At 54.4% G+C, this 16202-nt stretch overlaps 1 protein-coding gene across 1 annotated transcript; it reads left to right on the forward strand.

The window, feature by feature from the left end:
- The first annotated feature begins 343 nt into the window (after nt 1-343).
- Nucleotides 344-14703, forward strand: LOC102504242 (annexin A8-like). Its single transcript, XM_032490545.1, is given in 8 exon segments — nt 344-364; nt 5130-5220; nt 7331-7476; nt 7992-8085; nt 8378-8473; nt 9748-9769; nt 9771-9804; nt 13668-14703. Coding segments are annotated over 8 exon segments (564 nt in total). The 3' UTR covers nt 13728-14703.
- The last annotated feature ends 1499 nt before the right edge of the window (nt 14704-16202 follow it).

Below are 16202 nucleotides of genomic sequence, written 5' to 3' on the forward strand. Positions count from 1 at the left end.
AAAAGTATGACTTATGCAAATTATCTAAACTTTGGAGTTTCCATTTCTTAGTATGTTACATGGATCTTCCACCTGATTCCACAGGGCAGGCCCAGGCTGGTGTCTGGGTGGGGCCTGAGAGCCACAGGAGGGCCGAGCGTCAAGCAGAGCCCGGGGGCGGGGGCTGGGGGTGGTGCTGGGTGGGGCCTGGGGCCTGCTTGCCGATGCAACCACGCCCAGCCCGGAGCACCCGCTCTTCTGAGTGCAGTAGCGGGTAAGTCCGTTTGCAGAGTCTCTGGGTGGAGGGAGGGCTGACAGGTGTATCTTCATCTCCCTGGGGAGAGGCACCAGCGAAGTGAACGAGATGGCCTGGCGGAAAGCCTGGGTGAGTGTAGAGCGAGCAGAGGCGGAGGGTGGCCACAAGCGATGGTCTGGAGGGAGGTCGGCTCAGGCAACACTCTGCTGCCTGCCTGGCTGGGCACCGCACTGCCCGCCAGACTGGGGAGGAAGATGAGAAACTGCTCCGGCCCTAGAGGCGCTCATGTCCAGCCAGGATGGGAACAGAGGAGATGGGCGATAAAGGAGCCTTGAAATGCTCCCAGGAAAGCTGAGGGGCTGGGGGAGCCCAGAGGAAGGATGCCTGTGGGGAGGGGTCAGGCTGCTGGAAGAGAGGGGGAAGTCATGGCTGAGCCATGTTCGCATGCGTGGTGTGTGCCCATGAGTAGGTGTTCCAGGAGGAATCAGGCAGGTGTTCCCTTAAAGAGAAAACAGTACGTACAAAGGCTCAGAAGAGCTGGAAGCTTGACTTTAAAGAGAAGTAGCTCCCATTGGCTTGAGGGTACTGGATGGAAAGGTAGAGGGTAGGGGGAGATGTAGGCAGAGCTAGAGAAGCAGGCAGGGCTGGGTCCTAAGGAGGCCCGCACGGCCGGCTAAGAAGCTCAGGCTCCACCTTAAGAGCAATGGGGAGCCACTGAAGGACCTTGAGCTGGAGAGCAACCTGATTTGAGAGGCTGAGGTTGGAGCACTCATCGATGCCCACGCCTCAGGAGATGGGAGGGGGACCTGGACCACAGGGACCTTGTGCAGTTGAAATCCAGGAGTGAAACCTATGGGCTGAGTTAGGGAGGACAGCACACCCTGTCCCCAAGTCTCTGTGTCCCAGGTAAATGAACAGATTCTCAGCGGTGTTTCATATGGGGTTGAGCCTGAGGCGGTCTAATGCTAAGGAATTGAAAACACAAAAGGGGGATGAAGACGACTAGCAGGTCCTCTGGGCAGGCATGATGTCGCACGCTCTGCACTCCTTCCTTCCCTTCATCCCCAGGGAGCCCTGGGACATCAGGGCTGCTCTTTCCATTTTTGCAGATGAGGAAACCGAGGCTCATTGATATCTAGTGACTTGCTCTGTCCCACAGGGAGCAGGCAGGGGTCTAGCATGAACCTGGATCTCTCTCTGCCCCCGCTCCCAGGCCTTCTGTGAGTCTTGGTGGGTGACTCAGTCTTATCCTAATGCAGGAAGTCTCTTTGTCACAAAAGTCACAACCCAGGGGCTCTCAGATTCAGACATACCGGGCCTGGACAGGTGGGACCAAGAGGAAGCCAGGGGCAATGTGGAGCAACCCCAAGTCTGGCCCCAGCAAAGCTGCCGGGACAGGTCAAGGGGCCAGGGCAGCCTGCAGTTTCATCCTGGCTGATGGGAATCAGTCTTGAGGAGGCAGATGTGGCAGGGAGGGCCCAGTGCTGGACACTCCAAAGTCAGCTGCTGCCCCAGGTGGCCTTGCTCCCAGTGGGGCAGGGGCAGAAACCCATCCTCGGGGCCCGACCCAGCCAGGCAGACAGAAGCCTCCTTGCAGGGACCCGGCCAATGTGGCAGGACAAGGATGACACTCACTGAGCAGCCATTGTGCGCTGCACATCCCCCTACGCCCCTCACGTGCAATATCTCACCTGAGCCTTGGGCCACCTCTGCATTATAGATACTAATATCCTCACCCACAGACGAGGAAACGGAGGTACGAGGAGGCTGAGACGGTGCCCGAGGCTGTCACACTAGTGAGCATTAGCACCTGGGTTAGAATCTGAGTGGCCTGATGCCAGAGCCCAAACCCCATGGGCCTCAGCCACTCACGACCCATGAGCAGCAAGATTCCAGGTAGACCCCACCTGGGACTGGCTGAGGTACCAGGGAAGGACAAAGGACCTCTGAGGCCCTGACCAGCCCGGGACCAGGACCCGAGAGGGCTGAAAGGTTAGCTCGAGGAGGCCTGCCTGCAGGACGGAGCCCTGTCTGCGCCTCCTTGTGGAGACAAAGCTCCGTCTCCCAGGTTCTCCTGGGCAGCCCCATGACGAGGGAGGGCCGAGGCGTGTGGCAGCTCCCCTGAGAGCATCACAGACACGTTATGGATGTAGAGTCACTGACTGGCTGAGTCACCTTTCCAGAGAAAATGTTCCTGTCTGGACTAGCCCACCCCGCACGGCCCAGCAGAGGCCTAGGCAGGTCCTCCTTCCAGCATGGGGGCCTTAGATCGAAAACCTGGAGCCCCACCACACCATGCTGACATCCCGGGGTTGGACTGCCAGGAAACTGTCTTGTTTCCCCCTAAAGCCACATCACAGGAAGGGAGTCGGAGGCTTCTCCATGCAGTGAGATCACAGCCCCCGGGGACCTATTACAGACACGGCCACCCGGGCCCAGCCTCAGACCCGCTGAGTGGCCCGCTCCATGGTGACTGGGACACACAGCGTGGTCAGTCACTGCTGCAGGGCCCCGGAATGCCAGCCTGGGGAAAAGAGCAGAGGGGCAGCCCCTCCTGGGGGGCCCCCAGAGCTCAGCACTGAGGTCTCAGATGACCCCACTCTCCCCGATGACCTGCATTCCCTCAGGTGCTACATCCAAGGGAGGCAGTGTATGCCAGTCCACAGCTGGGCCACATCTGGGACCACACGGGCTCTCTGGATGAAATTTCCACAAGGAATTACTTCTAAAATTTTCTTCTGTGGAACACAGTGCTAAGAAATAAAGTAGGAAGATCTGTCACCAGATATTTGAAATTCGAGCAAAAGCTATGGAAAGACTTCTTACCTTTTGCTCAAAAGAAATATCCTTACAGATAAACCATGGATGGGAGGCTGCGCTGTATTTTCAGGATCTAACCAGGGCCTGGAAGGAAGGAGGAAAGAAGGAAGGAAGGAAGGAAAAAAGAAAAAGAGGAAGGATGGAAATGGTGACTGAATGGATGGGTGTTTGGGTGGTTGGATGGATGGATGGAGGGGTGGATGGATGTGGTGGTGGGATGTCCGGGTGGAGAAGGGGTGAACAGATGGATGAATGACTCGGTGGGAGGATAGGTGGAAGAGAAAATGAGTGGATGTGGGGCAGATAGAAGGAGTGGATGAACAGGTGAGTGGGAAACCAAATGCAATGGGACTAAACTCCCTTCCGCTGGAAGGATCTCTGAGTCTCCCTCAAACTCAATTCCCATCTCCAACCTCCCTCGTCTACCACCCCTCTCCCAAATTGCATACTTAAGAGGGGTCATTCATTTGCACCTGAGAAATTCTGCAGGGCACACGTCTCAGGAGCCCTCAGGCAAGATCTGGAGTAGAGATTTGGAGTCAAGGGCAGGGGTACTTTGTTTACCTAGTTAATTCACAATTTTCAAAGCACCAAACTTTTTTTTCCCCTAAACCTAATCCTCTGCCTCCAAGAGCCTGTAGTCTTGCAAAAGCCATGAGCTAGCAGGATGTTCAGCTGGGTGCCCTGGCTCTCTGCCTTCTGGTAAATACCCACTTCTCAGGAAGAGGGCAGAGTGAGCTCAAACCACGCCTGGCTTCCCAACCTCGTCTGCACGCTCCCCAGGCCGCGTGTTCAGCTCCATGAAGACTTTCCTTTCTCGATCACTGTCCTTATAGCTTTGGAAAGGGTTGTCCCTTCCTGCTGCTGGCCGATGGTGCTGGAGGGAGCTGAGGGTGGCTGGGCCTGCTCAGACGGCACCAGCTGGGAGAGACCCAGCTTGATTCAGAGCCCACGCCCCAGGGCAGGGGCAGGGATGGGAAAGGTTCTGTGGCTCTGGCTGATGCCAGCCTGTTAACCAAGGAGCCGTTCTGCAGAGGAGACAAGGCAGTCCCACAGAGCCATGAGGGGAACCAGCGATCCCTCCCAGGCAGGCTGGGCAGGCACGGTCTCTGGGTGGTGGTGGGGGGTCCCCTTAAGTATGGAATAGGTTCCCTACATAGCTAATGCCTCTGAGTGGCCATCTCCAGGCCATCTAGCCTCACAGGCCTCCTAGGAGATTGGACTGCTATGCCCTGTCGCCCCAGTAAAACCTCTCTGGTGTCCCAGCAAACACCAGCTGGTCCTCTCTCAGGCCCAGCCCCTCACCCCCACCCCATCCCCCCTATTTTAGGGGTTGTTTTTATTTTTTTCTTTCAAGACAATGTTCATCACAAAAATCCAGGAAATGCAAGTAAGGAGAAAACAAATGTCCAGCTGAGGATCTAAGGACCCAACGCTACGGAGGAGACGTGGCACAGGACTGCCGGGTGTGCGGTCCCCACGGGGCAGCAGGCCGTGGGAGACACAGGAGGGAGACGAGGCCCCCGACACTGAAGGCTGGCGTCCAGTCTTACACCCTCTTCCTGATGCCCCACAGTCAGCTTAGTGGCTCTGTAAGTGGCCCCGGTACCAGCCACCTCTGAGGTCTTCCCTTGTGCTGTCTGAGCCTGCAAGCCCCAACTCTCCGGGGCTGGCGCTGGCGCTGAGAGCTGGGATTCCACCACTTAGGGTGGCCAGGTGGTGCTGACCAGCTCCTCAGGAGACACTTCCTTCCAGCCTGAGGGCCGGGCTGGCAGGATAGGCCTCCCCTTGGCCAAGGGGCTAATAGGCACGTGGGACCTCTGTAGAAGGGCCACGTGGCCACTAAGTGCAACATGGACAAAGACGCCCCTTCCTCAAGACACCTGCTGGAAACTAGCACATCCAGAAGCTTCGGCCTCCCAGGCACCCCTCCCCCAGGGAGGGTGGGCAGGGCCTGGATGGATGGAGAGTCCCAGCCTCTGGTCAGCATGGGCCAAACTGGTGCTCACCCTGCCGGGATCGGCTGCAAATTGCCCCGCCTTCCGGCTTTGAGCGGGCCTGGGTTGTCTTGCAGATTGAACAGGAGAGTGTCTCGGTGAAGGGCAGTCCCCACTTCAACCCAGACCCCGACGCGGAGACCCTCTGCAAAGCCATGGAGGGGATTGGTGAGTTGCCTTACCACCGGGGCCCAGGGACTCTCGGGGGCTCTGCCCGCTCTGCTCACAGCCCCGGAGAAGGGATACCGGGGCAGCCTGGTCAGGGGGGGCCTCCCCATAATCCTCTGTGACCGACTCTTGCCACTCAGAGAATCACACAGGCCCCACCTTCCCCAGCACAGGTCTATACACACCCCCAAGACCAAGGAGAGGGGGAAGGCGGTTGTGAGTAACGGGGGTGAGGGAGGGGGGACATCCGCTGTGTGTTCCTGGGTGTCCTTGTGCGAAGGACTTCACCGCACTGTCACAGCTTTCTCACCTGTAAAATGGCCCCAAGAACCCTGGACCCTGTGTGTCACGGTGAATTTTGGATGGGATGATGTTGGGGGTTTTGCGGGGCTGACCTGGGCCCAGGGGGCTCTAGCCACGCAGGGGCTGCAGCTCCCCCCCAACTTAGGTGGGCCGCAGGGCCGGCTCCATCCTGTCTCCAGCATCTGAAAGGGCAGGCCAGAAGCCTTTGGGATTAGGGGATGTGGGTAGCCCGGCCCAGACAGCCCTCATGTCAGATTTACCACCCCGGGCAGGATTTACCCTCTGGCTCCGACTGGTAAATTAGGGCATTAACAAAAACTGCCATTCCCAGATGAGCTTAGAAAGCATATTCAGCCCTCTACTTCCTGTGAAATCTTATAATCGTCTCCACTTTCCAAAGGAAAAAGCGGGGGCTGGGGGAGATGAGGCTTCTAGCCCACCCAGCTGCTGGGCCAGGGCTCAGAGCCAGTTTTCTGGACCCTCTTCCCCCACAGCCACCAGCACAAGGCAGGTCAGGGCAGGAGGTCCCGCCTGAGCTCCAAAGGTGCTGGGTGATGTTCAGGGCATATCAGATGACCAGAGGGTCCTCAGAGTCCATTGCTGTGAGGCTGGGCCTGGGCCACCCCCCAACATTGTGTGGGTGGCAGGGTGGACAGAGGGATTTTTCTGACTGTCTTGTCTACGCTGTGAAAATCACAGGTTTTGGAGATCTTCAGATGATGTGCCCCCACTGCCTGGCCATCAAGCAGCTGCCCTCCCTCCTCCCCAGCCCTCATCAGCCCCCCACCCCTGCGGCAGTGGGGGTGCTCACGCTGTGCACCCTGCAGTCACCAATGAGCAGGCCGTCATCGACGTGCTCACAAAGAGAAGCAATGCTTAGCGGCAGGAGATCGCCAAGCCCTTCAAGGCTCAGTTTGGCAAGGTAAAGGGGGCCCCGTGTGCTGGGGGCCGTGGGGACCACCGCTGCCAGAAACAGCCTGGGACGCAGCCCCACTCTGGACCAGGCCCTTGTCCAGAGCCCAGCCCGCTGGCAACATGGGGTAAATGGGACATACTCACACTAAAAAAATGATGCACTGTTTCTCTGAAAATCAGATTTAACTCACCGTCCTGTGTTTTACCTGGAACACTTTCTGATGGCCCCCTACAGCCCCGGCTTGGTCCCGCCTTCTGTCATCTGGCCCGGTCTTCCTTTCCCACCTTCTCTTTCACTTGCTCCGTTGTAGTTGCTCCATGGCCCCAACCCTGAGCTGTTTCCCTGTCTCTATACTTTGCTGGTCCTGTTCCCTAAAACTGGAATGCCCTCCTCTCTCCCACATGCCGGAGACGCAGGCTGGGCTCCGCTGTGTGCTGTGCCAAGGGGCTGTCTCCCTGCATTGGAGCTGCCGTACCGGCGCCTCCTCCTTCCTGCCCTGCGGGAAACCCCAAGGGCAGGGAGCACACACCTGGACCCTTTGTCCCTCCTCCCACCTCCCACCTCCCACAGGACAGGGCCAGGCTTCGGCGTGCTGGGTAAACACATGATAATGCATGCAGAGCGTGGTGGCCAGACATCGGTGCACACTGATGCCTCCCGGTGTGGCTACAGGGTCCTCGCTGCAGGGCCCCCGCACCTCTCCTGACTCAGCCACACGAGGGCACGGGGAAGTGGGAGGAGAAGGCCCGTCACTGAGCAGGTCCTTTCCGCCAGGCCCCAGGCCAGACACTTTGCTTACCTTAGTTTACTGAACCCCCCAGTTCCCTACGAGGCATCCCTAACTGCTCTCATTTTTCGGATGAGAGAGAGCCGAGTCTTGGAGAGGATAACTGTCTGCCTTCTGGCCCGGCTCTGCCCTCTGCCCCAGTGGCTCTGCTCAGGCTCCCGCCTTACAAAGCCACCTCTTCTGTTCCCAGGGCAGCAGGGATGACTTGAGCGGCTTCATGGACCCAGGACTGGCCCTCCAAGATGCACAGGTGGGGGCCTCCCTCAGCAGCTTCCACCCTGCTGGCCACCTGGTCCCATGCTCTGCCATGTAGATTCAGGCGGGCCAGGTGCCTCACCCAGCCCCTCTGCCCGTGGGGGTTTTCTCTGATGGTAGGCTGGAACCCAGCTCAGCTCTCTGCAGGCTTTGACCCTCTGGTGTCTACAGAGGAAAATAAGGGTGTAGAAGAAGAAGGAGACTGATTTGGGTAGGGTACGCTGAAGCTCTGCTCTGGCAGGAACAGCCTACAAACCCAGGGACCCTGGGTCTCTGAGGCTCAGATGCGAGCAGTCAGCCTTCCATAGGTCTGCCTGCTGTCAGAGAGCTTGGAGGTGCCCAGAGGCAGAGCCCAGTATCAAGAAGAGAACTTAACCATTCAGGGATAGCGGGCTCCCATCAAAAAGATGATCAGTCAGAGGAGCATGCTGACCTGGGAGGGTAGACGAGGGACCATCCTTCACCCCCTTGCTCACCTTTACTGGTGTTTTGTGGGTGTCCCAATGCCAGGATCTGTACGCAGTGGGCGAGAAGATTTGCAGGACTGATGAGATGAAATTCATCACCATCCTGTGCACACACAGTGTCACGCACCTGATGAGAGGTACCGGGGAAGGGAGGCAGGGAGGCAATGTCAGGTGGGACCCGGTAGGGGCGGTGGGGGCGGGGTGGAGGCACTCTGGCCACAGGGCCTCTCCCTTCACACTGAATATCCAGTGTGTGGCCTTGTCAAGTCACGGAGTTGGAGAGAGAGCCAGGGAGCCTTGCATCCTTTCCCCGACAACCCACTGGAGGTCAGGGGTGGTGCACTGGTGTGCAGTCTCTGATCTGAGATGCTGGGGGGGCAGGTCATGCTGAGATGCGCATGTCCCCTAAGAGAAGGCCTCTCTCCACAGTGTTTGAGGAGTATCAGAAAGTTGCCAACAAGAGCATTGAGCACAGCATCAGGGGTGAGGCCCACGGCTCGCTGGAGGAGGCCATGCTCACAGTGGGTGAGAGACGAAGCCCCGTGCTCAGACTCAAGTGCATCCGCCGGCCCCAGGGCTCCGTGCTGGGACAGCACCAAAGGCAAAGGGCCCAGGGTGCAGCAGCAAGAGACTGGGTCCCATGTTCACCTTCAAGGTGAGCCTCCACTCCAGCTCCCCTCTCAGCATGGCCCCTTCACCCAGGACACTGGAACGCTGAGGTGACAGGGAGAAGAGTCAGTGCAGAGTGAAGAACCGAGCCCCAGGGCAGGGGACTTCCCTCCTCCATCCCAAGATGGAGCCGAGGTCACCTCCACACCAGGAGGTCCCCCATTTGGTGCCAAGCAGCCAGGAAGCCAGGAGAGCTGCACCACGTGTCCCAGTCTCCAGGGTGAACTGGGAGAGCTGACACTCCCCAGCCGCCTTTGACTGCCGTGATAAATCCAGTCTGTGTGAGCATCTAAGCGTGCCCCCACTCAAGTCCCAGCTTCCAAAGGCAGCCCCTGGATCCAATTTAAACAAATCTTCGGGCAGGGAAAGGTGAAGCCATGCGGTGCCCTCGGGTGCTGGGCGCCTCCCGTCTGCTTCTCCTCGAAGACTCCCGTCACTCATTCCACAGGCGAGGACAGAGCAGGGCAGGGAAGTCAAGTCACGAGGGCACACAGTGCCATCAGGTGGGGTTTGAACTCATGCCCACCTCCCTCCAAGCCCTCACTCTTTCTGCCGCCTGGGTTAAAACGCCAACCTCCCCACCCAGACCCCGAGTCTCGGAAACACCGTGCATGAAGCGAGCCTGAGAGCAGACGCCCGGGCACCTGCGCGCTCTGGGGCCCAGCCCCACCCGCCACAGGGGAACTCAGGCTGCAGGGGCCCTCTGCTAAGTGATGTATAAAGCGGGCACTTACAGGCCAGAGGTCATCATAACAGTGGCTCTTCCATGGAGCTGAGTGGCTGGACTCCTGGAGAAGCCGGCTCTGGCATGTAAAAGCCCAGGAGCTCCCCTGGGTGGAGCTGTGCTCTGTGGGCCAGCCCAGCCCCGTGTGCCCCAGTGTGTTCCATCCTCACCCTTCTGTCTGCCTGCTCTGGGCTTTGCACCCGTATCCGGTGCCCAAGGCCTCCTTCCCTGCCCCACCCCTCCTGACACAAAGCCTCTCATTTTAAGATGAGGCAGGGCACAAAAAAGTAGGCTAAGACTTACACAATGCTAACACTTAAGATTCGAGGCAAGACTTAAATAAACAAATACATATACAATGCTGCCTACAACCTCTGGTTGCTAACACAACTTTCCTGTTTGCCAGTTAAATGCACCCGGAACCTCCAGTTACTTTGCAGAGCGACTTTACTACGCCATGAAGGTGACTGATCTGTCTGTTGTGCACCTTACCCCCAACCCTATGCGGCACTGATGGCAAAGCCAGGATGCTCAGAGCCACCACCCAAGTCTTCGACACTTGGGTCTCCTCTTATCCCAGCCTGTCGTGGGTCAGAGGGCACACCGAGGCGGGGGAGGGGAAGCCGCACCTCCCGAAGGCTGGATGTGAGCAGGTGTATTGCCAGGTGTTCATTGCACTGAACTTTCACCACAACCCTGTGAAACCCATGTCGTAACTGCCCTCCTAGGGACGGTGAAACCAAGGCTTGCGGTCCAAGGTCACGCAACTGGGAAGTAATAGAGCCTTGATTTGAGCCCAAGCCAGTGCAATTGTCCTTTTTATGTATAACTTTATTTGTATGTAACTGTCCATGTGGCCTCCTTGAGGAAGCACAGGTCAGGATTGCCAGGAGGTTAAGGCACACTTCGAACGGACACATTCGGAGGGGGGATGGCCACACGTGGCAACTCAACTTTCCTGTGTGTGTCCAGCTGCCGGTTTGGGGTTGCCTGGCTGAAAGCCTGCACCAGCTGCTCACAGATGTTCCAAACACTCGTGGAGGGTCTGGTTCCACTAGAATCACAGTGGAAAACAGACAGTCAGATGAATTCCTTGGTCCCTACCTTCTGTGATTGATGGTTGCTAACATCACCTAAAGTCGGAGCCCCAGGGTCTCTGGCTACATCTGGCCAGGGAATGGCAGAGGACGTGGGATCCCCTTGGCCACGTGGCTCCCTCTGACATGAGAGTATCCAAGGATAAAAGTGAGCGGGAAGGTCCTGCCTGTGGGTCGGCCAGTTAAGCTGGTTTCATGATGTTGCTGCCCTAGGAAGCGGTCTCATTCCTGGAGCAGTGAGCATTTTGTGTCTAGAATCTGATGTGGCCAATCACACACTGCAATTTGGGGGCATTTGGCTTCTAATAAGGGAGACACATGGGCAGTGAGTGAGAGGAGATCAAGGGATCCCTTAGCGCATCCCTCTCAGTGCGTCACTGCTAAAGCAGGGGCTCACTCCTGTGTCTCCACCCCCTGTGGAAGCCCCTGGGACCCAACATAGATATGTCCATCATCACAGAGATGGACAAAGGCACAAGGTGATGGCTGGGGGTAGGGCACAGCTCGGTGGTAGAGGGCATGCTCAGCACGCACGAGGTCCTGGGTTCAGTCCCCAGTCCCTCCATTTAAAAAACAAATACATACATAAATAAGCCTAATTACACCCCCACCAAAAAAAAAAAAAAAAAAAAAAAAAACAGAAGTCATGGTTGATTGCTGTGTCTTGTCCAGGGAGCAGGGGCTCGGGATGGCACCCTAATAAGAAACATCGTTTCAAGGAGTGAGATTGACTTAAATCTCACCAAGTGTCAGTTCAAGAAGATGTGCGGCAAGACCTCAGCAGCATGATCATGGCAAGCCACGAGTTCCCAGTTCTCCCAATTCTAACACCAATTTGAAACAGACCTTACTGGGAAACCTGAATCCCGCAGCTAATGTCCTAAGTCACAGGTGTCCGTCCCTTCACAGTGGGCATCAGACCCTTGCATTGCCATGTGGTGTGTGCAGGGGTCAGCAAGGAGGTGGGTGTGGTTACAGCCTGGAGGGGAGTGGAGGCCCCTGGACATTTCACACAGAAAGTTAGCTTTGCCTTTGACTTACGGGTGCCCCTTTGAAAATGACACACTGAATCCTTGCAGAAAGAACCGTATCTGAAAAGTCAGTGAGAGTAAATAGTTTAGCAGGAATCGAGGCGTGGCAGTCCCATCCAGATTTAAGTAGTTCTGGCAGCAAAGTTTTACAGAGATAAATCAGATGGGCTCCAGTGGGTTGCCTAACTTGATTCCAATTAGTGAAAGTTCTGGAGCCGAGAGAATGCAGAGTGATTATCACTTCATGAGAAATAGCTCTTCCGGCCATTAATGCCAATTGAGCCCTTGACAGCTTCATTACCAGAAGTCAAATCATGAGAAATATATCCCCAAGTCTTCACTGGCTATTAAGTCAGGTCTCCAGTCATTCTGAAACATCTATTGTTCACTACGCTTCCCAAGAAACACGTAGCTTACAGAATATTAAAAAGACATTTCTGCTTTAAGACGTTTCAGAGTGGCCCAGTAGGCAGGTGGGGGTGGGAGGGGTGGAAATTATTCTTGGTTTTGTTTTAGGAGGGCTGAGCGAAAATCAGCGCAGGCTAGGGCAGCTGTGTTACTCAAAGCGCTGGCTTTCCCAACACAGTCCCAGCCTGTATCATGAATTCCTACAACCACACATGGTCTCTGAGGCATCAGAAAGATTTCTATTCCTTCTCATCAATCCAGTTAGACAGAGCCACGGTCAGACTCCAGGAGGACAAAAGCACTGCTGGGTGAAAATGATTACTTTTGACACAACTAACATGTAGACCTCATTATGGAGATTTACTAATCTAATTAGTGCATAATCACTAATTTAGCCCCTTATCTAAACCTACATGAAGCCCACCCTCTTAGATTTTACCTAAAGTTTACCTAAAGAGAAAATTTCCTAGAAACTGTGAAAAAGTTGACCAAATATTTTCTTTTTGGCATAGACCACTCCCTGTAGACGTCATCAGAGCAAAAATGATTTCCAACAGTGATACCAGCATTAAAAACTCTGGCATAGAAATTAATAGAAAAATGTATAAAAATACCATTATAACTTTATACTCATGTATTTGAGAAGGTAGACAAAATGAATGGCTTTTAAAAAAAACTATATTACAAAAATCTTTTGGGAAGTAGTGAAAAAAAGAAAAAACATATTTAAAACCTCCAAGAAAATTTCAGGCACCAATGATTTTACAAGCAAACTTGACACAACAGTTAAGGAATTAGGTAATTTCCATGAGACGTAAACTGCTGTGGAGCATAAAAAAGCGGAACTAGTCCCCAGCCCTCTCACTTACTGAGTGGCCTTGAAGAAATCCCATACCCTCTCTCGGTCCCATTTTCCTCAATCACATAAAAAGGGAGCTTTCCTGTTCCCCCGGCTCTGTGTGTAGATCCTTGGCTGGCCAGTCCTGTCAGGACCTGCCTAACAGCTGGGGGGGCCTGGTAGACCACAGAAAGGGGGTTCAGCCACTCGACCTCTGGGGTCTACGCTACTGGGCGGCCAACGTCACTTGACCCCATGTGAGCAGCTGCTATGCAGCCAAGCTCATGTTTGTCCTGCTATTTAATTCTCGCCACATCTCAGCAAGGTTCATATCATCATCAATGTCATTTCATAAATAATTCTGAGTCTCAGAGTGACGATGAGACTTAACTCAGCCACGGGGTCAGTGAGTGATGGAGCTGTGGTCCAGGTTCTGCGTGGGCTCAAAGCCCAGGCTCTCTCTACTGCACCATCTGCCTCCAAGTGGGACACTGGGCCCCCTGCTTTCAGCCTCGGGTCCCAGATCTGCAATAACAGGTGTTGAATGAATGATGGATCATGTTGAATAAGTGAATGGTTGGGTGCCCCTGGGTCTTGAATGGAACATGGGGATGCCCTCTGGGGCAGCAGATGGGGTAAGGGGGCACCAAAATGCCCATCTCGCTCAAGAGAAGAACTGTTTCTATGACTCATTGGCCACAGTAAGCCCTCCTGCAGTTTGTAAGAGAATCAAAAGGAGACACAAAGGAACTGCCTGAAATGGCAAACAAGGAAAGATGGGTGACCCCGTGTGGGGCCTGTGGCGTAGGAACTTGCCCAGGAATGTGCCAGGCCTTCCCGCAAGAAGCATGACTCCTAGGAATAAGAGCAGCTGCTCCTGAGGGACAGGACTCCAAACCAGGCCAATGCCACAACCACCACCTTCTAACTCTAGTGTCCTTCCTGTCCCCAGGAAGACACCAGTGGTGACTACAAGAATGCCCTGCTGAACCTGGTGGGCAACGACCGCTGAAGGCTCAGAAGGACAAGTGCAAAGGCCCAGAAGACAGGGCCACTGCATCCTGCTTGCTGAACCTTGGCCGTGGGTGGGGGTGGGGGTGGGGGGAGCCAGAGCACGCCTTTCAGTCTTCTAGCTCCCAGCTTCCAGTGTTTTCCAGCCAGTTCCTCTGACCCAGGGGGAAGGATCAGCCTGGGGCTCCTACCTCCACCGAACTCCCAAGTCAGTTTCAGGTGAGCACACGGCCAATATCTTGGCATAGATCTGGCCGGACAAATGCCTCAACCTGAAGGGTCTGCACGCGCTGGGGATCATTTCTTCCTTCCCGCACAGAAGCTTCCTCAGCCTGGGTCTCAGACTCCCCTAGGCACAAGTTACAGAGAAACTCAGCCCCACCCTCATCTACTGATCAGGATCTGCAGAGAAAGGACCAGGGAACACGGAATTTTAGTAAGTTTCTCAGGGGGAGGGTATAGCTCAGTGGTAGAGCACATGCTTAGCATGTGCGGGGTCCTGAGTTCAATCCCGAGTACCTCCATTAAAAAAAAAAAATTAATAAATAAATCTAATTACTTACCCTCTCCCCCCTCCCAAAATAAAATGCTAATTTTTTTTTTTTTTTTAAAGTAAGCTTCTCAGCTGAGATATTTCTCTTTCAGGCAACCAGAGAAGGTTGTGAGAGCCCATTTGTTTCATAGCACATACCTGTGGGCAGCTGAGAAAGGAACACACGTATCCAGGCCAACTGGGCCATCACTAACATTTGTTCACTGGCTTCATTTAAAATATCAGGCCAGAGGTAGGAGAAAAATTTTCTTACCATCCTACCGACAGAAAGCTGCAAATCAACATCCTGACCCAAGGACACCATGTTCTAAGAAGCTCGGGCTTCTCTGGTCCTTCATCCCATTAGCAGCTTTTCCTTCCACGACCCAAGCCTGGAACATCTCTAATCCTGACCCAACGGCAACAGCAAGCGGTTAGAGGAGATGCTGAGGTGCCTGTGCTGTGCTTCCAGAATAATAAAGATTTAAACATTGGAATCTAAGTGTCTTTGGATTTTTAGTGGTGACCAAACCGATTCAGTTTGTCAGTGGATATGACTTTGAAATCCTCTGATCAGACCTGAGCACACAGGTGGGCATCTCCTTGTGGGGACACTCTGAGTGGGCCTGTTGTCACCCGAGGGATGGTTCTTCTAAACTCCTTCCTTTTCTGCTTCGCTTTGTTCAAGTCCCACGCTGGACTTTCTTCCAGCGCTGAGACACTGAGTCCCTTCCTGCCGAAGACCTTTAGAAGGGACTCAGAGGATCCCTCTGCTCTGTAATCCTCTGGGAAGCTGGTCCTCTGGGCTGAGAGCTCCCTTGCAACCTGCCCCCAAACTGGCCTGACACGTCCAAAAGGAGCCTGCAGAAAAGCGGCAGCCAAGGAGACGGCCCAGGAAACGCAGCTGGGCCCAACTATGTGCCCAGCAAGCGAATCCAGAACCATGCAGTTCACCCATCACTCACGATGGAGCAGAAGGGAGTGCTCCCCGTTCCCCAGGGTGGAAGCAGGAGGTCCCCCTCAGATTAGAGAGACGCTCTCTCCTCCTGGGATCACAGCTAGAGCACCGAGGGGCTCGGTGGCTTCTGAGGTGGCTCACTCTAGCGGAGGGCCTTCTCCTGAGAAGGGGCTGGCTAGGTGTTACTAGCTGGCTCTCCTGGCAGCTGGAGAAGGGGGCACCAGCTGGCAAAGGGACTTGGCCAGGACCCTGGCAGTGTCCTCTGGACCTCCAAATCAGTTTTGCTGGAATAAGCTTTGGGGAACTTCTGATATACACATCCCTAAGGTACTTCTGCAATTGCTCCTTAGGGTTCCTTTTGTTTGTTTGTTTTTACATATCTGTGTTCTTGAAGATAGCTGGGGGTCTAGTCATTCTGATTTCAGCAAAGAGGGTATCTGTGCCCTGCTTGTAGCTCTCTAATGAAAAATGCTATTTTGTTTTGTTTTGTTCTCTAACTCTCTAGAAGACATTATATATTCATGCACTCCCCCACTATCCTCAGATCCACGGTTTCTCAATCTCTGAAACTGGATTTGTTTTCTACCATTGCAGTGCCTGGTGGGGAAGCACAGAACCTGATCCAGTAAACTGAGTTCAGAGTTTGTCCTACAGTCTGATTTGATTCTTTATTTATTTATTTTTTGGCAGGGGGGAGGTAATTAGGTTTATTTATTTATTTATTTGATTTTTTTTAGTGGAGGTGCTGGGGACTGAACCCAGGACCTCAGGCATGCTAGGCATGTGGTCTGCCACTGAGCTGTACCCTCCCCCTCCTACGAGTCTTGATTTGAGACATTATTTTCGTTCGGCACAGGATTCTGTGAGTTATCCAAAGACCTTTCACAAATTCCTTTTTGGCTTATACTATCCAGAGTGGATGCTCTTGTGAGCGATAAAGAAGTCTCTCTGTTTAGTATTTATGTTCTTTTTTTTTAGACTCCACA

This window comes from Camelus ferus, chromosome 11 (assembly GCF_009834535.1).
Source record: "Camelus ferus isolate YT-003-E chromosome 11, BCGSAC_Cfer_1.0, whole genome shotgun sequence".
Taxonomy (NCBI): Eukaryota; Metazoa; Chordata; class Mammalia; order Artiodactyla; family Camelidae; genus Camelus; species Camelus ferus.